The 25,376-nt window shown below is 43.3% G+C and overlaps 1 protein-coding gene across 1 annotated transcript; it reads left to right on the top strand.

Annotated features, from left to right (window-relative positions):
- The first annotated feature begins 1,577 nt into the window (after nucleotides 1-1,577).
- Nucleotides 1,578-22,780, top strand: xk (X-linked Kx blood group (McLeod syndrome)). Its single transcript, XM_041210897.1, has 3 exons — nucleotides 1,578-1,822; nucleotides 18,390-18,652; nucleotides 21,987-22,780. The coding sequence occupies exons 1-3, from the start codon at nucleotides 1,578-1,580 to the stop codon at nucleotides 22,778-22,780; spliced, it is 1,302 nt and encodes a 433-aa protein (XP_041066831.1).
- Nucleotides 22,781-25,376: the final 2,596 nt, after the last annotated feature.

The raw sequence follows: 25,376 nt of genomic DNA on the forward strand, positions 1-25,376 counted from the left end.
GCTTGGTGCACCTCCAGAGAAAGCGCACTGATATCAGGCAGAAGAATTTGAGCTGCTTGCCTCATTAGCAGTTTGTGAGAGGAGAGGGAAAGAAAAATGAGGGGAAGGGGCAGGGGAGTGGAGGTGATTGTGGGTTAGTTGTGGCCCTTGGGACTGCAGTGGAGCTTTTTGATGGTGATCACTTGCTAACTCAGAAAACATGGGCTGAGCAGGCCTTTACTTGTTTCACTCAGGACAGCTCAATACCCCAGAGGGGATCTAAAACATGGGTTAGACCCCTCATTAGCACTTACAAGGGGCTTAACCCCTGTTTAAAGTGGCTGCCCCAGACTCCTGAAATTGGCTGAGGCCCATATGTAATTTTGGATGGTTTTCAAATATCCTTGGAGTGAAGTACACAGCCCTGTATAATTGCTCACTTCTTTCCCCATTTTTGATCTAGAAAACAATAAGAATGCAATAAGAATTAATTTCTAAGTACACCATCAAGCTAATAAAGGTGTTATAAGGTTTCAGCAACAGGGGGTATAAGAGTATAGGCAAGGCAATGCCATAGAAATAGAAGTCAATCTTGGTTACATAGAGTATGAGTTTGAATGACAACTCTGGGTTGAACATAATGCTGAGATTTCATACAATCTACTTTAGCCTGAACTAGTAGCTAAGAAGAGGGAGATGTCAGCGGCAAGAAACTAGAACTTACAGTGGGGACTGAAAATGTTGGCTTTAATCTGTCCAAAGTTTACTTGAAATACTTTGTGGCTCATTCCTGATAATGTCAATCTGACAGTCTACCATTACAGAGGTGACCATGTGTGAGGCAAGTGGTGGAAATAGAACTGGACATCATCAGCATGTTGACCCTCGACCTCTGAATGATGATGTATGTGGGGCAGTGTGTAAATAAAGATAGGGGCAAAGAACAGTCCTTAAGGACCTCTGGGGGCGACATTGTGAATGGAAGAGAAGCTATTAGCCACTTCAGATACATGTGGAGATTGTATTAGCAATTATTTACAGATTAATAATCCTTTTTAAATGTATTATTCAGAACACCCGTTCATTGAGATTAGCAGATACAAAGTCATCTGTAAAACAATGTGGATTATCATCCAACCTGACTAGATAAGAAGCAATAACACTCCTCTCAACCCCTACTGAAGTTATATGCTAAATCTTTGAGAAGTAGTTTAGAAATCCAGCATTGATGGCATTGAAATCTGCCATTTGCAGTCTTCCCTTTTTTTGCCATGTTATGTTATACATGCTATTCCTCTGGTCTTTGTTATTGTCACTTCTAATCAAATAATTGATTGTCGTAAAATATAAAACCCTAGCTTCCACATGGCGCAGCCCCTGTCAATAATGGGTGAGATTGGGGTGAGGATGGTAAAACCTGAGATTGTAGATCCTCCACAGTGAGATCTCTAAAACTCCCCCTAGCGGAATAGTCGAACCACCTCCTCTGTCTGCAGCAGTTCGGCGACAAAGCGCCAGATGCAATGGGTGCATTAAGCTTTTTTCGCGGTAATTGAACCTTCCCCTTACCCTCTTTTATCCCAGCCAACGTGTTGAGGATGAAACCCCCGGGCGGCATCTTGGTGTCTGTTTTTCTCTTCGCTGCTGAGCTGGTCGCAGCCCTGTATCTAAGCAGCACCTACAGATCTGCTGGGGACAGGATCTGGCAAGGGCTGACACTGGTTTTCGTGCTGGTACCATCAATCCTGGTCCAGTTCACTCTAACCTTCGTCCACCGGGATGTGAGCAGGGATAGACCCCTGGTGCTGTTCCTTCATCTCTTACAGCTGGGACCATTCGTCAGGTAGGCAACTCCCAGTTGCTGCTGTTCGGGTCCAGTGATGTGACTGGGAGATGGGGAGATGGATGAGGAATCTCGCCAGGATATTTGACGAAATGCTGTGCACGATACTGACTGCGGTTGTATTTCTCAGGGAACAAACGCCCCTGTCCTCGGGTATCTCAGTGGTGAACAGAGAGGGAGGATGTGGGTTAATGTTAAGACGGAATCTCTTGTGCATGTCAGTTTTGAGCTCGGCCCGAACACCGCTTTAACCGACAGTGTAACGAATTAGATGTTGCCTTCAAAATCGGGGGGTGGGGGTTGGTGGCAGGCGGGGGCTATTGGATAGGCGGTAACCCGAAGCTATTTCGTGCAGTTTGCGTGCATTAGTAACACAGCGTTTTCATTTCCGAATTTGTTTTGCTTCTGAGAGATATAATGGATTAAAAAGCAGGGCAAATATTGCAAACACCACGGGTGTAAAATCTGTTTATAACCGAGGAAGTGTTTGTAAAAAGAGGGGGTCATCTTTGTCCTCTTTCTGCACATAATGTATGTCAAGCATTTGGTGGATTAGGAATATCGTCCTGGTCGGAGATTGATAGCGAGATTGAAAACGGGGATTTGTAGATACATGCGCACAGGGGACATTTCTTTGAGCCTGCTACAGCTTGTAAGACCCACAAATCAACTCTGCATCAAATTATCCTGCTTTTCGAGTACTATTCAGCTAGAGGGATGGGCGTGTGCTCATTTGTGTATTAAAGTCTGCGTTAACTAGGAAGAAAATCATCTCTGGGTAAAAGTATTTTAACAGCAACATCACCCATTGATGAAATAATTTGCCACTGTTCATCCTCCATCACTGTAAGCAGATCTGATGAATCGGAAAGTGCAACCTGGGCATTTGTACAGAATGTGGAGTCTGCACAATGATCAGGTTCCAAAGTAATTCTTTACCAAACTGAAACTTAAAGCTCGGCACAGAACATCGATGTTCCCCTTGCAGTCGCCGCCCTTGATTGGTAGCCTTAGAATTCAGGGTTTAGTTCTCATTCTTCCATATTGCGAGGGATACATAGCTTTGCTCTCTACACGGCTTTCCAGGAATCCGACATCATGGAGCTTGAGCAGCAAGGCCGTTGTCCTCATACAGGAATTGGCAACCCACGCGTGATAAAAGTCCAAACAACATCACAATGAAATCAGCTTATTGTGTATCTGAGCCTGCTTATTTGGAAAAAAACATCGAATTATTAAACGATAAGCATTTCTATAAAAGGCCACGGAAGATGTGGGGGTGGGGTTTGCGCCGAAATTAAACAGCAATGTAAAATCATGATATTTCATTAGTGATCCTTGAAACATTTATAATTTAGCAACATTTCCCACGTTTCTGATCGTGTTAACCTGCAAGCTGTGCGTATGGTGCAGCCAGCCATCGCTGTGTGTTGGTCCAGGCGTGTCTAATCATGCAACTCCCCTCTGTTTTATCTCGTTGAGCTGCCCATGTTGGAATGGACGTTCATGCTCCCAGTTAAACTTTTACCGTGTTCAGTGCAGCAGCAATAGATCGTGGCTGTAGAGAATGGTGAACAGATAGTGCAAAATGTGTTTAACCATATCGGGAGAGCACAGCATTGTTGGCCATGTAGAACCCTTTTAGCCTCGCTAAATAAATATATTTTAAAGCATCTTTCGCCAGTTGAAATAGTCAATAGCGTGGCGTAACTGTTAAACAATAAAACAGCAGACAAGTTTTGCATATATCAAAATCACACTTCGCTGAGAATCTTCCTTTTGTAACCCATACGCCCTGGAATTCAAGAAAATTGCAGGGGGGCGGGCTACACTTAAAATTATCTTGATGGGTCTATTTAGAAGCAGGCCATTCGGCCCATCAAGCCTGCTCCACCACTCAATGATCTGATAATCCTCAACTTCACTTTCCTGCCTTTTCTCCATAACCCTTGATTCCCTTACTGATTAAAAATCTGCCTATCTCAGCCTTGAATATACTTAATGACCCAGCCTCTACAGCCCCCTAAGGTAAAGAATTCCACAGATTGACTACCATAGGAGAGAAGAAACTCCTTCTCATCTCTGTCTTAAACCGGTGACCCCTTACTCAGCGATTATCCCCTCTGGTCCTAGACTCTCCCACAAGGGGAAACAATCTCTCAGCATCTATCCTCTCAAGCCCCCTAAGAATCCTATATGTTTCAATACAGATGCTTCTCATTCTTCTAAACTCCAATGAGTGCAGACCCAACCTACTCAACCTCTCCTCATAAGAAAATTCCTCCATGCCCAGGATCAACTAAGTGAACCTTCTCTGGACTGCCTCCAATGCCATTATATCTTTCCTTAGATGAGGGGACCAAAACTGTTCAGAATATTTTAGGTGTGGTCTAACGAGTGCCTTGTATGGTTTTAGCAAGATTTCCCTGTTTTTATATTCCATTCCCTTTGAAATAAAGACCAACATTCCATTGCCTTCCATATTACCTTCTGAACTTATATGTTAGCTTTTTATGATTCATGCACGAGGACCCCTAAATCCCTCTGTGCTGCAGCTTTCTGCAGTCTTTCTCAATTTGAATAATATTCAGCTCCTCTATTCTTCCTGCCAAAGTGCATAACCTCACATTTTCCCACATTATATTCCATCTGGCAAGTTTTTACACACTCACTTAACCTGTCTATATACTTCTATAGACAACTTGTGTCATCCTCATCACTTGCCTTCCCATCTATTTTTGTGTCATCCGCAAACTTGGTGATAGTACATTGACTTCCCTCATCCGAGTCAATAATATATTATAAAGAATTGCGGCCCCAGCACTGATCCCTGTTGCACTTCAGTAGTTACAGGTTGCCATCCTGAAAATGCCCCCCTTATCCCAACTCTCTGTCCTCTATTAGTTAGCCAATCCTCTATCAATGCTAATATACTACCCCCAACACCATGGGCACTTATTTTATTAAGTAGCCTTTTGTGCAGGATCTTATCGAATGCCTTTTGGAAATCCAAATATATTATATCTATTGGTTCCCCTTTATCTATCCTGCTTGTTACCTCCTCAGAGAATTCTAATAAATTTACCTGGCATGATTTCCCCTTCATGAAGCCATGCTGACTTTGCTTGATTATATAATGGGCAGAATTTTGCACTTGGCGTGCGGGATTGGTGGGGGCAGGCAGGAGCATTTGGGAAGCCGACCGCTGCCCACAATCGACAGCACACCGTGATTTCTTGATACGCGAGCAGCACCACTGAGCACTGCCTGTGTGGGCTGTGGGAGGAGGGCGAGCAGACCTAGCGCAAACTCCAGGCATGCGCGCGAAGGAGCGCTGAATAATCTTCCTGAGGCACAGAGCTGCCTCGAGATGAAGAATATATTGGAAAGATTATTAAACAACAGAAAAATTTAATGAAACGTCCCCTCATGTGACATGAGCAGGGACATGTTTTAAATTAAAAATTAAAGTTTTTATTTCATTTCTATTTGATTTTGGAAGCCTCCTCCAGCCTGTGGATGAGGTTTCCAAAAAATTGCAAAGGCATTTCACTGCCCTTTCAAAAATGAATGGGCAGTGAAAAGTTACACGATCGATAACTTAATGGCTTTAATAGGCCTTTTAATTGTCAGTGACCATGCTGCTGGCTCCGGTCGCACCCGCCAAATGAACTATTAAGCAATGGTGCATTGATGTAGGCTCTGTTAGGTCGGGCGCGCATCCACTTACCGAGCTAAAAATCCTGCCCTATATATTTCTAAATGCTCTGCTATTAAATCCTTTATAATAGACATTTTCCCAATGACAGATGTTAAGCTCACTGGTCTATAGTTAGTTGTTTTTTGTCTCCCTTCCTTTTTGAATAAGGGTCTTACATTGGCAGTTTTCCAATCCTCTGGGATGCTTCCAGAATCTAAGGATTCTTCGAAGTTTACTACCAGTGCATCCACTATCTCTTTAGCTACTTCCTTTAATATCCTAGGATGCAACCCATCAGATCCAGTCGACTTATTGACCTTTAGCCCATTAGTTTCCCTGGTACTTTTTGTCTAGTGATAGTTTTGTATTTATTTCCTCCCCCAATTTTGCCCCTTGATTTGGAATGCTATTAGTATCTTCTACCATGAAGATTGATGCAAAATATTTATTCAACTCCTCTGCCATTTCCTGGCTCCCCATTATTATTTTCCCAGCCTCATTTTCTAAGGGGCCTTTTTTCACTTTGGCCTCTCTCTTGCTTTGTCTATATTTAAATAAACTACTGCCCATTTTTATATTACTTGCTAGTTTACCCTCAAAGCCTATTTTCTCCTTCTTTATTATTTTTTGGTCATCCTTTGTTGGTTTTTAAAACTTTCCCAATCCTCTGGCTTATCACTAATCTCTGCCATATTGAATGTTTTTTCTTTCAATTTGATACTATCCTTAACTTCCCTGGTTAATCATGGCTAGTTTATCCCCATACTGGAATTGTTCTTCTTCACTGGGATATATCTTTGTTGTGAGTCAGGAACTATTTTCTTAAACATCTACCATTGTTCATCCACTGTCTTTTCTGCTAGACTCCTTTCCCAGTCCACTCCAGCCAACTCTGCCCTCATTCCTTTGTAATAACCCTTATTTAAGTTTAGCGGTTGTTTCCGACCCAGGTTTCTCACTCTCAAACTGAATGCTGAATTCTACCATGTTATGGCCATTGTTTCCTAGGGGATCATTTACTCTGAGATCATTAATTAAACCTGCCTCATTACACATGACCAGATCCAAAATAGCCTGCTCCCTGGTTGGATCAGCAAAATAGTGTTCTAGGAAACTGTCCCGAATACACTCTATGAATTCTTGCTCATGGCTACCTCTGCCAATTTGATTTTCTCAATCTACAAGAAGATTAAAGTCACCCATGATTAATGTACTGCCTTTTTTACATTATCTCATTATCTCCTGATTCATTCTCTGTCCTACTGTATAGCTGCTGTTAGGGAGCCTATACACTACTACGACCAGTGGCTTCTTCCCCTTGTTATTTCTTACCTCCACCCATATGGATTCTACATCTTCTGATCCAAGGTCCTTTCTAGCTATCATATATATTCAATCTATTACTAACAAAGCTACCCCGCTACCCTTTCCTTCCTGCCTGTGCTTTTGAAAAGTCACATACCCCTGAATATTTAGTTCCCAGTTTTGATCTCCTTGTAACCGCCTCTGCGTAATGTCTATAAGATCATACCCATTAACCTCTATTTGTGCCGTTAATTCATTTATTCTGTTCCGAAAACTACATGCATTTAAGTAAAGAGCCATTAATTTTGCCTTTTCACCATTTTCTCCCCTTTGACTCTTTTGCTGCTGTTTTATTTTTGTTTGTACACTATGTCCCTTCCTGTCACACTCTGAGTATCATTACCTAAAGCACTGCCCTGCAATCCTGCCATATCCTTTTACTTTGTAAGCCTACGTATCTCCCCCCCCCCCCCCCCCCCCCCCATTTAGTTTAAAGCCCTCTCTACCACCCTAGTTATTCTATTTGCCAGGACACTGGTCCCAGCGCGGTTCAAGTGAAGTCCATCCCACTGGAACAGCTCCCTTGTAGCCCAGTACTGGTGCCAATGCCCCAGGAACTGAAACCCATTCCTCCCACACCAATCTATGCACCATGCATTTAACTCCTTGACTTTACTTACCCTATGCCAGTTTGCCTGTGGCTCAGGTAGTAATCCTGAGATCATTGCCTTGGAGGTTCTGCTTTTTAATTTAGCTCCTAACTGTTCAAATTCTTTCAGTAGAATTTCCTTTCTAGTCCTGTCAATGTTGTTGGTACCAACATGGACGATGATAGCTGGATCGCTCCCCACCCGCTCCAAGTTCCTCTCTAGCCCTGAGGCGATGTCCTTAACCCTGGCACGGGGCAGGCAACACAGCCTTTGGGACTCATGATCATGGCTGTAGAGAATAGTATCTATCCCCCTAATTATGCAGTGCCCTACCACTACTTCATTCCCATTTCCTCCCCCTACTTAATGTCACCCTTTACCACCGCACCGTGGTCAGTTCACTCATCCTCCCTGCAGTCCCCACTCTCGTTCACACAGCTTGCAAGAACTTTGTAAATGTTGGACAATTTCAGGGACCGAGGCTCCTCGAATGCCAGCCCTGGGTCCCCATGCCTGCCTCACCTGCAGTTACACCCTCCTGTCCCTGAATACAAACCAAATTTGAATTACCTAACCTGAGGGGTGTGACCACCTCCTGGGGCAAAGTGTCCAGGTAACTTTCCCCCTCTCTGATGTGGCACAATGTCTGCAGCTCTGACTCCAGCTCCTCAACTCGGATCCGAAGTTCCTTGAGCTACAAACACTTACTACAGATGTATTCACTCTTGATCACCTTGGTGTCCAGCAGCTCCCACATGCTGCAGCAGCAACATATCACCCATCCTGCCATCACTATTGTATTTTATTTAATTTATTAATTAATTGCTCTATGTATTCTTGCTCTTTAAACTTGAAGAATCCCCTTCTCTTTACAATTTAGTGTAATTAATTCTTTTTACACCAGTATCGATCTTATACTTAACAAGCTGTTTTTAAGAAAAAAGACTAGAGACCTAAACACGAACTAAAGACCTTACTTTTACTTTAAAGACTAGAAGACTGAAAACTAATTGTCAACAAAAATATGTTGAAGACATTAGGTATGGGGCACTGCAGGACAAAGAAGGTGCAGCAATTCAATCTTTTGAGAGCAAGAGCTCACCACTATCAGCTGTGAGTGTGTGCTAGCAGATTTGAATGTGAGGTTAACTCCAGTGTATCAACCACAGGTGACATTCTTGTGGCAAATGGGGAAACATTTCTGTGGAAAACCATGACAGTGAAGACTGATAAGCAATTAATGTCGGAGTATGTGGATAGTAAATGAAAGAATGTATGTGAAAACATTGTGTGGTCATATGTTATTTTGATCAATCTGATAGCCAATGTTTTGATATTAACCTGTGTTGGTGACAGTAGTTAAATTTTATTCAATGCTATCAAGACTTGATAGTGCTAAGAACAGCAAAGGGCAGCAGACATTGGTTGGAGTTGTTTATAGGCCATCAAACAGTAGTGGTAATGTAGGGCATGGTATTAGGTGATGAGAGAAGCATTTAGCATGGGCAATACAGTAATCATGGGTGACTTCAATCTGCATATAGACTGGGTAAACCAATTGAGCACTAATGCTGTGGAAGACCCGAGTTTCTGGAGTGTGTTAGGAATGGTTTTCTAGAGCAGTATGTTGAGGAGCCGACTAGAAGACAGGCTATTTTAGATGTAGTATTATGTAATGAGAAAGGGCTAATTAATAATCTTGTTGTAAAAGAATCTTTAGAGATGAGTGACCACAATATGATAGAATTTCACATTATGTTTGAAAGTGAGGTAGCTCACTCTGAAGCAAGGGTGTTGAAGTTGAATAAAAGAAACTTTGAAGGCAGGAGGGACAAATTGCCTGAGGTGGATTGGGAAAATACGTTAAAAGATATGACTGTACATGGATAGTCAGCACCTATAAATTCCTTCAAAGTGCAAAACCCCCCCAAAAAGTCAGTCAACTGTAGCTGACAAAGGAAGTTAACGATTGTATAAGATTAAAAGAAAAGGCTTATAAAGTTGCCAGAAGTAAGTAGTAAACCTGAGGATTGGGAGGTTTTTAGAATACAGCAAAGGAAGACCAAGAAACTGGTAAAGAAAGAGAGAATTGAATGTGAATGCAACCTAGCAAAAAACATAAAGACGAACTGTAAAAGCTTCTATAGGAATGTAAAAAAGAAGCATTTGGCGAAGATAAATGTGGGTCCATTACAAGCAGAGTAAGGACAATTCATAATGGGGAATAGAGAAATGGCAGAGAAGCTAAATGATTACTTTGTGTCTGTTTTCACTGAGGAAGATACAAGAAATCTCCCAGATTTCAAGATCCAAGGGACTAGAGAGAATGAGGAGTCGAAGGACATTAGTAGAAGTAAGAAGGTTGTATTGGAGAAATTAATGGGACTGAAAGTTGATAAGTCCCCATGACCTTATATTCTGCATCCCAGAGTGCTGAAATAGCTTGCTATAGAGTTAGCGAATGCTTGGTGATCATTTTCCAAAATTCTATAGATTCTGGAAATGGTTCCTGAGAAATGGAAGGTAGCAAATGTCACCCCACTATTTAAGAAGGGAGGGAGAAAGAAAACAGGGAACTACAGACCTGTTAGCCTAACATCAGTAATATGGAAAATGCTAGAATCTATTATTAAGGATGTGATAAATGGATACTTGGATAATCATGATCTGGTTGGGTATAGTCAGAATGGATTTGCGAATTGGAAATCACATTTGCCGCACTTGTTGGAGTTTTTTAAGGATGTTACTAACAAAATTGATAAAGGAGAGTCAATGGACATAGTATACATGGATTTTCATTAGGCTTTTGATAAAGTCCTCCACAGGAGGTTGATTAGCAAAATAAAAGCATGTGGGACAGGAGGCAATGTACTGGCATGGATTAAGGATTGGCTAACAGACAGAAAACAGAGAGTAGGAATAAACGGGTCATTCTTGCTTTGGCAGGCTGTAACTAGTGGGGTGCTGCAAGGATCAGTACTTGGGCCCCAGCTGTTCACAATATATATCAATGATTTGGATGTGGGGACCAAATGTAATATTTTCAAGTTTGTGGATGATACAAAGCTAAGCGGGAATGTGTGTTGTGAGGAAGTTGTAAAGCGGCTACGGGAGGATTTGGACAGACTTAGTGAGTGGGCAAGAACATGGCAGATGGACTATAATGTGGAAAAATGTGAGGTCATCCACTTTGGCAGAAAGAACAGATGTGCAGTGTATTTCCTAAATGGTAAGAGATTAGAAAGTGTAGATGTACAAAGGGACCTGGGTATCCTTGGTCATAAGTCACTGAAAGCTAACATACAGGTGGAGCAGGCAGTTAGGAAGGCTAATGGAATGTTAGCCTTTATCTCAAGAGGATTTGAGTACAGGAGTAGTGAAGTCTTGCTTCAATTGTATAGCAGCTTGGTTGGACCGCACCTGGAGTACTGTGTGCAGTTTTGGTCCCCTTAACTCAGAAATGATATTGTTCCATAGAGGGAGTGCAACAAAGGTTCACCAGACTTGTTCTGAGGATGGCAGGACTGTCTTATGAAGAGAGATTAGGGAAAGAGGGCCTGTATTCTCTAGAGTTTCAAAGAATAAAAGGTGATCTCATTGAAACCTACAAAATACTTAAAGGAATAGACAGGGTAGAAGCAGGTAAGATGTTTCCCCTGGTTGAGGAGTCTAGAACCAGGGGACTCAATTTCAAAACAAGGAGGAAGCCACTTAGGACTGAGATGAGGAGAAATTTCTTTACTCAGAGGGTTGTGAATCTTTGGAATTCCCTACCCCAGAGGGCTGTGAAAGCTCAGTCATTGAGTATGTTTAAGGGAGAGATTGATAGATGTCTGATTAACATTAATGTAAAGGGTTATGGGGATAGTGTGGGTAAGAGGCATTGACGTGTTCGATCAGCCATTATTGTATTGAATGGCAGAACAGACTTGATGGGCTGAATGGCCTTCTGTTCCTATGCTCCTATTACAGTATCTGAGAGTAGTTTACAAGGTATAGTTGAGCGTTATATTACCCTGTTTATGCCTTGGACAGTTGTTGCAGCAACAAGTACCTGCACCCTCTGGCCTGAACCCCTGGTTTATCCTCTGAGTGTCTCTCAAATTCCCTAAGTTCTCTCTGCAGTCTTCTACGCCTCCTGTCTGGCCAAGACTCCCTCGGATAGCCCTTTCTATAATTCAAAACAAGAATTTTATCAGACTAATCATTGGCTTACACCCACCATCTTATTGCTCAGTTATAGGGTTGACACAATGTCCCTGTTGCTCAGGGTTCAGTCTTCTGGCCCCCTTACATCACTTGTTTTGACTGTTGGGGTTGTGATTAGTGCAGCTATCACAACACAAAGGAACATGTTCTTACATTTGAGACATATGGTGCTCTTGATCATCTACTGATTCCCGTTTAGAGGCTCCTCCCTATCCCATCCTGACCCATGTCTCCAGTCTTCCCCCACACTCTTTTGTCACATTCCAATTGAGGACATGGTGAGATAATGGTAATGTGACTGGACTAATAATTCAAAGGCCCAGGCTAATGCTGTGGTGATGCAGGCTAAAATTCCACCATGGCAGCTGGTGGAATTTAAATTCAGTTAATAACATGGAGCATAACCTTAGGGTAGAATTTTTCCTATGGCGGGCGGGCTGTTTGGGAGTGGGCGCAAGTGGACGGCGGCCGGAGTCCAATGACAGCCGGGTCCAATGGCAACCGGGCGGCCTGTTTAAAAACGGCGCAGGCAGCCTTCCAAAAGCTGCCACCGATGTCACGCAGGAGGATGTCCGAGAGCGCTGTTAGAGAGCAGGCCAGGTGGGAGGGCAAGTCGGCGGGGCAGTGGGCCCTGAGATTTTCGGATGAGTGACTCGCTGCCCTCGTCGCTGAGGTGGCAGCATGCCGCCACATCATAGTGCCGAGGGACAGGAGGAGGAGGCCCACCCCCCAACCACATGATGAAGTGTGCCCGGGAGGAGGTGGCAGTACGGGTTACTCCCACGATGTGGTGAGACGCACCTGGGTGCAGTGCCACAAACAGTTCAATGCCCTCTTGCGATCAGAAAGGGCAAGTACCGTGTTGGCATGGGTCACTTAACACAGCAGTTAGGTTGGCCTCCCCCAACTCAAAATTTTGTTATTGCATTCACGGCCTTCTCATGTGGCCTTCAGCATTTATTGCCCATGCCTAGTTGCCCCTGGTGGTGGTGGTGAGCTGCCTTCTGTATTCGCTGCATGTGGTGCATGTATATCCACAGTGCTGTTTTGGGGGCGAGCTCCAGGATCTGGACCTTGGTGCAGTGCTGGAATGCCAAAACATTTCAAAGTCAGGCTGCTGACTGACTGGGAGGGGAACTTCCAGGTGGTGGGGCAGCCATCCATCTGCTGGCCTTGGCGTTCTACGTGGTAGTGCTCCTTGATCTGGAAGGTCTTACGGTGTGAGTGGCAAATGTGATGGAGGCAGCGGCTGGGCAAGGGGGTCAGCCCTGGCTGTTTGGAATGAGTGTATGGCGGCTCCAGGGTCATGAGTCGGATGAGCCCTGCAATGTTTCACTCAGGCGGGGTTGGCCAGGCTGCAATGGCAATGCAGGTACAGGGTGGACTAATCAATGCTCTTCTTTCCTTTCAGGAGAAGACAGCTCACAATAACGCTGAACGGATGTGGACTGGTGGAGGGCAGGCCCACCTACTCATACTGACCAGATACGAGCAGGAGGCTCTCAAGCTGGAGAGACACCATGCATCCAGGTTTACTGGCCACTGTGAGGTTGGGATGCCACAGGGAAGTAAGAGTGCCATGCACTGAGATCACAATGTATGTCAGTGCAAATATTCCACTGTTGACTGTATATAGATTTCAGCATCCATTATGGGTTTCCCATTGATAATGGAAGGAGAAGCGCATCCTGATCCGGGTGCCAGGCATACACATTAACAGTGTAACGACTTCAACTAATCAAATATCCTTGTTCTTCCTTTCAGCCTCTCCGGAGCACACCTACACTCAGGAGGCAGAGGGACCACCACTGACCCCTGAGGGCCCAGAAGGTATAAATGCACCAGCGTCACACCCTCTGAGCCAGGCAGGCACCAGCACCTCGGTGGGGATAAGATCGTTGGCTGGTGTCCCAGTGCACAGTGGTGAGGTCACTTCACACTCGCTTGAGGAACAGATGGAGACAGGGTGCCCAGCGAGCGGACAATTGGAGGACTGCTGGGAACCAGGAACATGCTCAGTCGGTGGCTGATGATGTGCCTCTGGAGTCATCCCTGACGCAGCAGATGCTGAAAGTCCAGCAGGGTGTGCAGGAGGATTTGGCGGAGATACATGAGGGAATGCATGCCATGGTCTCTGTGATGGAGGAGTCTATGTGGAGCATGAGCAATGCAATGACCCTCATGGCCGAGCGCACTACCTCCTCCGTGGAGAGAGTGGCGACTCTCATGGAGAGGCTCCATCAGGAGATCAGTCAGGGTTTCCTGGGGAAGCACTTGGACATGCAAGCCCTCATAGTAGCATTGGCCTCAGCTGGTCAGTGTCAGTGTGGGAGATGGATTGGGCACCCAGTATCCTAGCTAGGTGCCCACCCATCAGTGGTGAGCAGGGAGGTCCGAAGCGACCTCACATTGGCGCATGAGCTGCCTGTCGCCTCTGCTGGCTCCTCTCAGGGCATTCCAGATGAGGACAGCAGCTCCTCCACCCCTCTGCCAGTGACTGTGGCATCTGATGAAGCTGCGGCGACTGGGGAGGTGCCAGCTGTGCCACTGGCCGCTCCCTCCCAGGCGGGACCAGCACAGGTTCCACAGGCCAGAGGATGCCCGCCAAGGTCATCAAGGCCAACAGGACAAGCAGAGTGAGCAGGCTGTCTCCAATGTCGGTGCCAGTGAGGGGGGAGCACCTAAACGTAGCACCCGCAAATGTAAACATAAATTACCTTAGGCACAATACTGGCTTCTCACTGGTGGTTTTCTTTTGCCCCCGTATCAGTGGCTTTTCATTAAGTATACTGCTCAACACCTTTTAATGCACTTTTATTTCTATATTCTAGTATCCAATCATTAAATGTTTTAGTTCTCAACAAACCTCTGGGTGCATCATTACTTCTGCAGGTGTATGGGAACCCATGATGTTATGAGTGATTTATTTGTCATTGTGCTTTATTGACAAGGCACATAGTTAATATTCCTAACCAGACAGATGTTGCTGTCAGATATCAAGTGTGGAGCCTGCAGTCCTGGCATGTGTTGGAAGTCCATCTTTGGTAGGCTAACCGAAGGATCATTGGATTAAAGCCTCCTAGGTGTCCCTGCCTCTCTGGAGGTTGCCTGAGTCAGTGTCTATCCCCTCATTGTTCTCCTGTGTATGCTCATCCTCGGACTCACTACTAGACTTATTATCTGCCGCCAGAGCAACTGTGTCTACATCTTCTTCCTCCACTGTGTCCCCCCTTTCCAGCGCCAGATTGTGGAGAGTGCAGCATGCAACCACTATCAGTGACACACGATCTTGGGGAGGTATTGCAGTGCGGCCCCTGAATGCTCCAGGCATTGGAAGCACATCTTAAGAAGACCGATGGCTCTCTTCACCACAGCCCTTGTGGAGCCATGGCTCCTATTGTACCGCTGCTCAGCTTCTGTTCTTGGATGGCGGAGAGGCGTCATGAGCCACCATCTGAGGGGATAGCCCTTGTCACCCAGCAGCCATCCATCCAGCTGAGCTGGAGCACTGAAGAGCCCCGGCACCTGGGAGTGTCTGAGGGTGTAGGCGTCATGAGAGCTGCCTAGGTACCTTGCACAGACTTGTAGAATCTGCATCCTGTGATCACACACTATCTGCACATTCATGGAGTGGAAGCCCTTCCTGTTGACGAAGGCACTGGGCTCACCTGCTGGTGCCTTGATGGCCACATGTGTGCAGTCTATTGCACCCTAGATGCGGGGGATGCCAGCAATGGCCGCAAAGCCTCTGGCTCGCTCTATCTGGCTGGCCTCATCCGATCGGTAGTGAATGAAAGTCAATGCATGCCTGAACAGAGTCACCAATTTAACACAACTGTGGACAGTTGATTGGGAGACTCCGCAAAGATCACCCACCAACCCCTAGAAAAAGCCGGAGGCATAAAAGTTGAGGGCAGCCATGACCTTCAACGCCATTGGCATGGGGTGTCCACCCACACAACTGGAACTGATCTTAGGGCCTATCATCCGACAGATGGAGGTCACTGCCTCCCTTGAGAGACAGAGCTTCCTTCGGCTCTGCACCTCAGACATATTGAGGTAGCTGCTTCGCTGCCTGTAAACCCTGGCAGCAGGATAGTGGCGTCTTCTGCAGCCCCTTCCACCTTGTACTTTCTGTTGGCCCTGCGCCCCTTGTGCCTGTGCCTGTCCTTCCAAGGATGGCTCCCCTGGAGGCTGCATATGGACTCCTGGCCTCCTCCCCCTTCTGGCCCTCTCTTCCTCCACAGAGGAGGTGCCTCCAGTGGAGAGCACAATTCCCATTCCCAGGGTAAGGGAAGGCTTCCTGATACATGCAAGGCCCCAAGAATTATGTTTCCTTCAGAGTCCTGACCTGAAGCCTGTTAATCCTGTAAAAACAGCTCTTAAGAGATTTGAAGTTCTTCTGTTCACACAAGCAAGTAGCAGTAAGTTTCTAAAGTGAATGACTAACGACTTGCATTCACAAGCTCACCCATCCCTCTTATCCCACCCATGGATGGGGTTTTTAAAAATGTGGCCTACCTGCCTGCCCATTGCACCCATGCGATGCTCTGAAAATTGCATGGGCTGAGAAAAATCGTTGTGCATTACCGCCTCAAGGACCTTAAGTGGCCTGTTAATTAATGACAGGCGCGCCTCAGAAGTCATAGCGCCCACCCTCCAAAACATTGCAATGGCGCACAATGACATCAAGACACATGCCTGATGTCATCTCGTGTCATTTTACCCCTGCACGCCGACCGGAAGGTTCTGCCCTTAGTCTCAGTAATGGCAATCATGAAACTATCATCGATTGTTGTTAAAACCCATCTGTTTCACTAATTCCCATTGGGGAAGAAATCTGCCATCCTCACATAGTCTGGATCCAAACTTACATTGATGTAATTGACTCTTTACTACCCTCTGAAATGGCCTACAAGCCACTCAGTTCAAGGGCAATTAGAGATGGGCTACAAATGCTGGCCTTGCCAGTGACACCCACATCCCATGAAAGAATAAAGAGAAAAATAATTCTAACAAATATATGTTCTAATTAAGTATTTACCCTAGTAACCAACCAGTGAATACGCAGGAGCACTCACAGACATTTTCTTTGGCAAATTGTGATCACATAGTGAAATAACATTGATTACTATCAGGAAAATGTAACTTAGTTCATGAGAACTAAATTTAAGTGATATGGAGGTCTTGTGGAGCAGTAGGTAGCGCCCCTCCCTCTGAGTCAGAAACTCCAGATTCAAGTCCCAGTCCAGGACCTGTTGGCCAAAGAAGGTATGTTCATAGTGTGGCCAAACAAGTTGAGTATCAACTTGTAATTCCTTCCAATACACCTATGGCAGGTGATAAGAGTGGGAGAGTCTCCTGGTCAGGCAGAACCTGCAGGAGACAATGGCAAACCACTGCAACACCTCGCCAAGCATAACCATGGCCCAACACATGGAAATCCATGGTCGCCAAAGCCCTGTTGCAGCATGGTACTTGAAAAGTGAGAGAGATCTAAGTGACCTGGCACAAAGATAAGACACCAATAGTTGAGCCATTTTTCATTTAAAATCGATATATCAATTTATGTTAATGCTGTTGTAAAATTGTAGATTGAATAATATAAAATTAAAATTATGTTTAATGCTAAATACAGGCACTGGGCTTCTTACAAGAAATGACATGAAGATTTAATAATAGAAAACAAACATGTGCACAAGTTAATTTCTAGTAATGCTTCTATTTTTAAATTGTTTTAAGGCTCTTTATAATCTAAGATTGAAAGAATATCTATATATGGATGAGATCCCATGATTCCACATTTCCGTTAGGGCATTTCACTTGCAGAAAGCTTGGCCAGAGAATTGGGGCTATAACCATGTAGATTTATCATCAACATGATAAGATCATGTTATCATAAGATCATAGAATCACCCCTTTAATTCCCACAATTCCAACATTCACATACATAATTTAGTAAAGTGAGCTGACACATTTCTTCAACTGGTATACAAACATTAACTAAGAGAAGTAGAGTAAGATTGTACAAACCAATTTTAATGTAATAGGAATGTGCAAGGGGGGCACCAGTCATGCTCTTGAGGCAGTTGTCGTGTTTGTCCCCACTTGTCAGCTAAAAATGTGTTTATGGAGTACTTGGGCCAGCCTTCAGGGACAGCACACACAAAATGGATTAGAGATGACACTGGTAAGTGCTCGTGAAACTGCTGTATTGTTAGCAGAGTGGCAGGAATGAAAAGGCTTGTGACAGTCTGCTGGAGAAAGCACCCTTTTAGAAAGTCATTTGGTCAGTAAGGAAATGGGTTCAACATCAGAACTCAGTATCACTGATTATTCAGCAGCTGGGGCTTGAAATGGTTTCTTCCTACCACAGTACTCATTAGAACAGTAATGCTGGAAATCTGAAACAAAAACAAAAAGTGCTAGAAATACTCAACAGGTCAGGTAGCATCTGAGGAGTAAAACAGAGTTAACCTTTCATGTTGCGATGACCTTTCATCAAAAACAGTTCTGATGAAAAGTCATCTCAACCTAAAACATTAACTATATTTGTCTCTGCAGAAGCTACCTGACCTGTGGAGTATTTCCAACATTTTTTGTTTACATTAATTAGAACATATTTTGCACCTTAAAGCGATACACTAATTTAACAAAACTTCACAATACTTATTTCATGCTCCTTTCTGTTTAATACCTTTAGGTGTCTTGAAGCGTTGTGCATTTACCTAAATGTTGGTAGAGTTGAAGAACCTTATGTCAGTATTACCAGAAAGAGGCAGATGCGAAAAAATGGTTACTCTGAAGAAATTGAGAAGGAAGTGGGTCAAGCAGAAGGCAAAATGTTCACACACAGAGCTGCGTTTAACCGGACTTCAGTGATTCAGGCTTTCATAGGGTCTGCACCGCAACTTACCCTCCAGCTCTATATTAGTGTAAAAGAACAGCTTGTAACACCAGGTAGAGGTATGTATTTTTGTCATGCTAGAATTGTATGTTTACCTAAATTTACTTAAGTGAGTGCAACATCATTGGGATCTGGGCTTGAGTTAATCTAGACTAATTGGATGAAGGTCCATTATTAGATCACCATTATATCCAGGCATCAGCATTACTTCTGTTGAATCTGCTGCTAAGTTTTTCTTTTAATTTTTGTAATGACACTATAGTCTACCATTGTCAAAGAATTACTCTGATCATCAGGGATAGCAACATCACCAATGTGCTCAAAAGAACCAATGCAGTTCTTTTAATATTTATGTAACTGGAATAATTTCCTTATAAATAAATAAAAAGGAGTTATTTTTGCAAGAGGATGTAAACAGATGCAAAATGGGTGCAGTACCAATAAGACAAACCTGTTTGAAAATCTAGATTTAGCCTGTAATTTTGCTCCTAATTGCTGATGACCATAATTTGAACTTGCCTGGAGATGCAAAACCCAAGCCTGCAAGTTTCCCTCATAAGTGCTGATTAGACACAATTGTCACGCAGTAGTTTATGTGAATTCCTCACACTCACTTCCACTGAAGGTGTGGAGTGCTGTGGCTAGCACACAACAGCACACTACAGGATAGCTCAGGAGGGAAGGGAGAGGGCACACAGGTTCTTGGTTGCAGCACTGGAGGTCTTGTTGGTTCCGTCCAGAAGAGGAGGGATGCCCTGTATTCAAAGAGGGGAAGAACACCACTTTGCCCGTCTCATCTTCCTGTTCCTCTCTGCTGCAGCAGCTGGCGCTGCTCTGCTGGCACCATGCAGAATGTCTCCTCCCATTCCTTACCTGGCCCAAGGGGAACACCTAGCAAGATGCCCATGACCAAGTACTCCTTTTCTCCTGGTGACTCTTTTAAGGTGCCCAGTAAGGTGGTGTAGCACAGCACTTACTCTTTTGAAGTGAAGGTTTCTAGAAAAAATGGTGCCTTGACAAAGTATACCCAAAAAGTCTCCTGCTGTGTTTCAGAGATCCACTTCAAAGCTTCAGCAGCAAATAACATGAAATGGCGTGTAGCCCTTAAATAGCACATGAAATACGCTTTAACACTTTATTTACTCCAAAACACATAGAAGAGGGCGTTAGTTGAAGTGCTAGCCATCAAAATACCATGCTGACTCCTTACGGAGTGCTAGCAGTCATTTTAAGTGACAGTCAGCTGTTTAACCAGGATCCAGGTGGTCATTCCTTGCTCCAACTTTAACAAGGAGCAGGATTTTATGTCCCACGGCGCACGCCCAACCTGATCAGTCATAAAATAACGCGCAATGACGTTGGGCGAGCGTCCTGACGTCATTGTGCACTCGCACAATATTTCAGCCAGCAGGCGTATGCGAGAGGCTTATTAAGGCCATTAACGTATTAATTAAAAGCTATTTTTTGCTGCCCATTCAATAGGCAGGTGAATCGGCCAGGCAGTCTTTGGATTTTTTAGGAAACCTCATCCATGGGCAGGATGAGGTTTCCACAATTAAATAAAAAATAAACATTTTTGAGCAGAATTTTATTCTGCTTGTGTTGTGAGTCCTATGTCGGGACATTTTTTCCGTATTTTAAAAATCTTTATTTTTGATTTTAAAATTGTTCAGCTCCCTAAGGCAGCTCCCCCGCACATGCACAGACTTTAGCACTCACACTCCTCCCGCCCCCACCCTGCAACGCTGAGCTTCTCAGCACACCTTTTACGCTGGCTGCCTGTTAATTGGCCTGCACTCTGGTTGGGGGCCGATCGCGGGTGACGAACTGTTTCCCAGCCACTCCCGGGCCTGCCCACCACGCCTGTCCGAGGACCCAAAAATCCTGTCCAAGGTATCTTGCGCTAGTCCAGTATCACATATTAAGGCCACATCCTAGCTACTTCGGAGGCTCTTTAGCATCAACCTGAGTTAACTCTGTTTCTCTCTCCACAAATGTTGCCAGATTTGCTGAGCGTTTCAGTATTTTCTGTTTTTATTTCAGACTTCCAGCATCTGCAGTGCTTTGCGTTTGCAATATTTATTTGCATCTTTTATTCATTGTCCCAGGTTAATTGCTATTATTTTGTAACAGTTATGTATTAATTTTGTTAAAGTGTCGCCCTAATTATACCCCTTATTTCAGCTTGCTGCCTTGCTGACAGCCCACACCCCAACAATAGGATCATAGGCCTAGAAATTCATTTGCACATGCTGGTTTCTCAGTTCAATTTACCTTGCCAAAACTGCTTCTAAGGGTGGGATTTTCCACACCCGCCCATCGCCGGGATCTTCCGGTCCCGCCATAAGTCAATGGACTTCTGGCTGGGGTGCCACCTCACCTGCGGTGAGTCCCACCCGCAACAGGGCTGGAAATTCCTGGCCTAACTCTCTATTTCAGACCTTTTCTTAACCCTTCTTATTTGGACTAATGAGAACTGCTCCAGTTTCTTGGTTCATTACTAAAGCTTCTCAGCCCTGGCATCAGCTTAGTGAACCTTCCCTTCACCCCCTCCATGGCCTTAGCTAAATTGGACAGAATATTCAAACAGTAGTCTAATCAATAATTTGTATAGGCTTTAGAATGAATTCTTTGCTTTTGTATTTGAAACCTCTCTATACTGACCTTAGGATCCTGAATGTTTTTATTTTAATCAAGTTTGAAAGATGTATCTGAACCCCCAAGACTTTCTGTTACTTCTAATATTTAAGTATTACCATTTAGAGTATATTTCCTAACGTTATTCTTCACTCGGTAATGTACCATCTCACATTTTTCTGCATTAACTTTTATCTGATATCTATGTACTCTATCTACTAGTTGTCCTTCTAGTCTGTGTCCTCCTGAAGCCAATGCAGCCCTCTTCCCAGTTTACTGCATCCCCTATTTCTGTGTTACCTGTCAATTTTGATACTGCACTCCCAAGTCCAGGATAAATATGGAGAAAAACGAGGGCTGACCCCTGAAGGATGCCACTCTTTACATATCCATCCAGTCCAAAAAAAAATCTATTCACCATTAATTTCTGTTTTCTGAACTTTAATGAATTTTCAATTCACGCTGCCACACTTAATTTAATATCTAGGGGTGAATTTCCATAGCGATTCTCCTAATTGTCCATCATAACTTCTGAAGAAGGATTGGGGGAATCTCAGAAAAACAACCTAAATGAATTTTTCCTCACATTTATACCACTTTACCATTCAATGCCACTGTTCACTTGGCTACCAAATTATGTGTCTGCTTTATAATTTAATGCATTTATATGAACATTGATTATCATGACCATTTTTGCTTTGTTTTGACACCTCTTTCTTATATAAAAAAATACTACAAGCCCTGTTTCATTTTCAGGAGTACTCATGGTCATTTCTCTGCTTACCATTGTATATGGAGCCTTACGGTGCAATATCCTTGCTATCAAAATCAAGTATGATGAATACGAGGTACAAGTGAAGCCTGCGGCCTACATCTGCATATTTCTATGGCGAAGCTTTGAGATTGCCACCAGAGTTGTTGTTTTGGTCCTTTTCAGCTCTGTGTTGCAGATATGGATTCTTCCGGTGGTTCTCTTGAACCTTTTTACATTTTTTTTCTATCCATGGATATTATTCTGGAATAGTAAATCACCTTTCCCTGAGAACATAGAAAAAACATTTACCAGAGTAGGTACAACAATAGTATTGTGTTGCCTTACATTTCTTTATGCTGGCGTTAATATGTTCTGTTGGTCAGCAGTTCAGCTCAAGCTAAACGATCCTGATTTAATTAATAAATCCCAGAATTGGTACAGACTAGCTGTGTACTATATGTTAAGATTCATTGAAAATGCTGCTCTTATTCTCTTATGGTACATCTACAAAACTGATGTGTATACCTATGTATGTGCTCCTTTGTTGGTCATACAGTTGTTAATAGGGTATTGTATTGCAATATTTTTTATGCTTGTGTTTTACCAGTTTTGCCACCCATGTAAAAAACTTTTCACCTCCAGCATTTCTGAAGGATTGTTAGCTTGCGTCCGTTTTGTTTGTTTTATATGCTATTGTCGCAAAACTTCTGAACCTGCAGAAAAGGCTGTCTTGGAACCAAACAATGCCAGTGACCATGAACAGGGGGCTGAACCTACCAGTAAATCTCAAGATTAGAAGAACCTGCAGAGTGCAATAGGCAAGGCACAGCATTTTCTTTGTATGCATCCATTTTGTTTGGATACGGTTCTCACTATAAATTATAAACTTATCTTTAGATGAGCTCTGCAGCTTATAATTCCTATGAAAGGTAGTTGTGGTGCAATGATTAAGGTTCTGTCTGCTATTAATTTCAGTGAACCTTGACAGTAAACTTAACAATTGCAGATTCCCAGCATGAAGCCTTACCTGCCCAGAGGACATAGCAGGAAATTGCAGGCGTATGTTGCATGATTTTTTAAAATTCCATTAGTATTAATAAATGGAAATTAAACAGGATGGTAGCCTTAGTTTGACAATATGCAACCCCAGTGGTGAAGGTTACTCTATTAACAATCCTAAATGAAGTGCCACTTCCAGTTGCTACTTGTGACTCATTAGCTTTTTATTGTATCGATCCTTGAGTGTGCATAACTGAAGTAGAACTGGAGATGAACGGCAAACAGAATTGAAAAAAAATTGTCATTTGGTAGTACAGAACTTGAGTGCTGCTGAAGAAAGACATGTTGTCGAAGCTTTTCATCTTGCTCTCATCAGGGCAATCACACGAATACCGATGTCAGGGGAAACAACAACTTTATTGTAATTCTTTCGAGTACAAACACGTTTCCATCTGTTTATACAAATCAAGTTATATTGTTTCATAGTTTGCCATTGTGAAATTTGAACTCTTGATCTTGGGGTTATAATCTCAGTACCATAACCACTTGGCTATTCAGGCCAAGCCAAAACAGCAACTTTATATTGAAGAGAAGAGAATGCTGATTGATTGGCAAGTGGACTCTGATTGGTAGAAGCATTGCCATGGGGAATGCCAGTTAATGGTGACTGACAGTTAACTTCCAAGAACTGTTTCAAATTTAAACTAGGCAGCTTGACTCTGATTGGTCAAGGCATTGCCCTGAGGAATGAACCAGCAAATGGCTATCACTTATTTGGTTCAGCTGAAACAGGTGTGTTGTGTGTCTTTGCAGTTGCAGTAGCAACACAAGTGGTATATACCACTAACAAGATGCTGCGATCAAGGCAAAAAGATGCTCTGCCTATCACACAAATGAGTAGTGTTGTGTATGAATTTCAGTGCCAGTGTGGTGCTAGCTATGTAGGCTGTACATCCCAAAGATTGGCGGATCGTATCAAACAGCATGTCCCTTCTATGTTCGCAACAGGCAAAGTACAGAGCATCCCCAACTAGCTCGTGCTTCCAGAACTCAAATCACAGTGTCCAACATTAGATGTGATTCTGTGATTGGACAACATTTACTAAATAATCATCAATGTGCTAAATTTTATGCTGACAACCAATTTAAGATTGTTAGTCAGGCTCGCAGTGTGACACATTTGCATATGCTGGAAGCTGCTTTTTTAATGCACAGGGCTCTGTTCTTTGCAGACAGAAAGAACATGTACACATGAGAGCTAAACAAAATAAGTGACAGACATTTCCTGACTCATTCCTCAGGGCATTGCCTTAATCAATCAGAGTCAAGCTGCCTGGTTTAAATTTCAAACAATGCTTGGCAGTAAACTGTCAGTCACCATTAACTGGTGCATTCTCCATGGCAACATCTCTACCAATCAGAGTCCAATTGCCAACCAATCAGCACTCGATTCTCATATAGTATAAAGTTGTTCTCCTGACATTGGTATTATTTCAACTCTTTCTTGGACTCGAACTCAAGTTCTGTCGAAGGGTCATGAGGACTCGAAACGTCAACTCTTTTCTTCTCCGCCGATGCTGCCAGACCTGCTGAGTTTTTCCAGGTAATTCTGTTTTTGTATTGGTATTCTTGCGATTGTCCCGATGAGTGTAAAATGAAAAGCTTTGACAAAATGTCTTTTTTCAGCAATACTGAAAAAAAAATCATTTCTCTGCACATTCAGTCAATTTAGAGCAAATGCAAATTTTCCCAATTTGTATTTGTGATCGATTTATAAAATGCAAATTACATGGTTTCTTTGAGTGAAAAACTCACTCACCTTGAAACTATTTGTTATTGTATCAATGTGATAATCCTCTTTCTACTGTCAGAAACAGAAGCCTCATCCTTTATTTTAAGCGGTTAGAATGATTGGCATAGGAATATCATACAAATAAAATATTGTACATAATTTCTAAACTATTGTTCTCCAACTAAGTTTCCTGCAAAAGTTGCTACGTGAGTTTTGGTGCAAAAAGCCAACATGATTTGAGAATTACAGTGATTATTACTCAATATCATATTTTTGAAATCTGAATATCAGAATTCAAATTCTAGACAAATTAAAGTTTCTTATCCACAAATGCAACATTTGGAAAAAAAACAGTAACATAAGCTTTATGGTATCCTCAAAGTTATCTTCCAGGTAGTTAAATGCCATCTGCTTAACTATGCTTAGATCTTATCTTAACTTAACCAAGGTACATTGTGGAATACTGGTCTTTTTTTTCAGTAGGGGTAGATCTATTCTGCCACAAGATTTTTAAACAAATTTATTTTTCTCTCATTCTAATTTTCCCAGTTCCCCTTTTCTGAAGGAATTGATTCTCTTTCTGGGTTGTTATTCCACAGGC

Source organism: Carcharodon carcharias, chromosome 18 (assembly GCF_017639515.1).
Source record: "Carcharodon carcharias isolate sCarCar2 chromosome 18, sCarCar2.pri, whole genome shotgun sequence".
In the NCBI taxonomy this organism is placed as follows: domain Eukaryota; kingdom Metazoa; phylum Chordata; class Chondrichthyes; order Lamniformes; family Lamnidae; genus Carcharodon; species Carcharodon carcharias.

Excerpts from the sequence above, each read along its gene's own strand:
- xk (XM_041210897.1), top strand. The coding sequence starts at position 1,578 with ATGAAACCCCCGGGCGGCATCTTGGTGTCTGTTTTTCTCTTCGCTGCT. Across the intron at positions 1,823-18,389 it reads CAGCTGGGACCATTCGTCAG|GTGTCTTGAAGCGTTGTGCA; the intron begins GTAGGCAACTCC and ends TAATACCTTTAG. Across the intron at positions 18,653-21,986 it reads GCTTGTAACACCAGGTAGAG|GAGTACTCATGGTCATTTCT; the intron begins GTATGTATTTTT and ends TTTCATTTTCAG.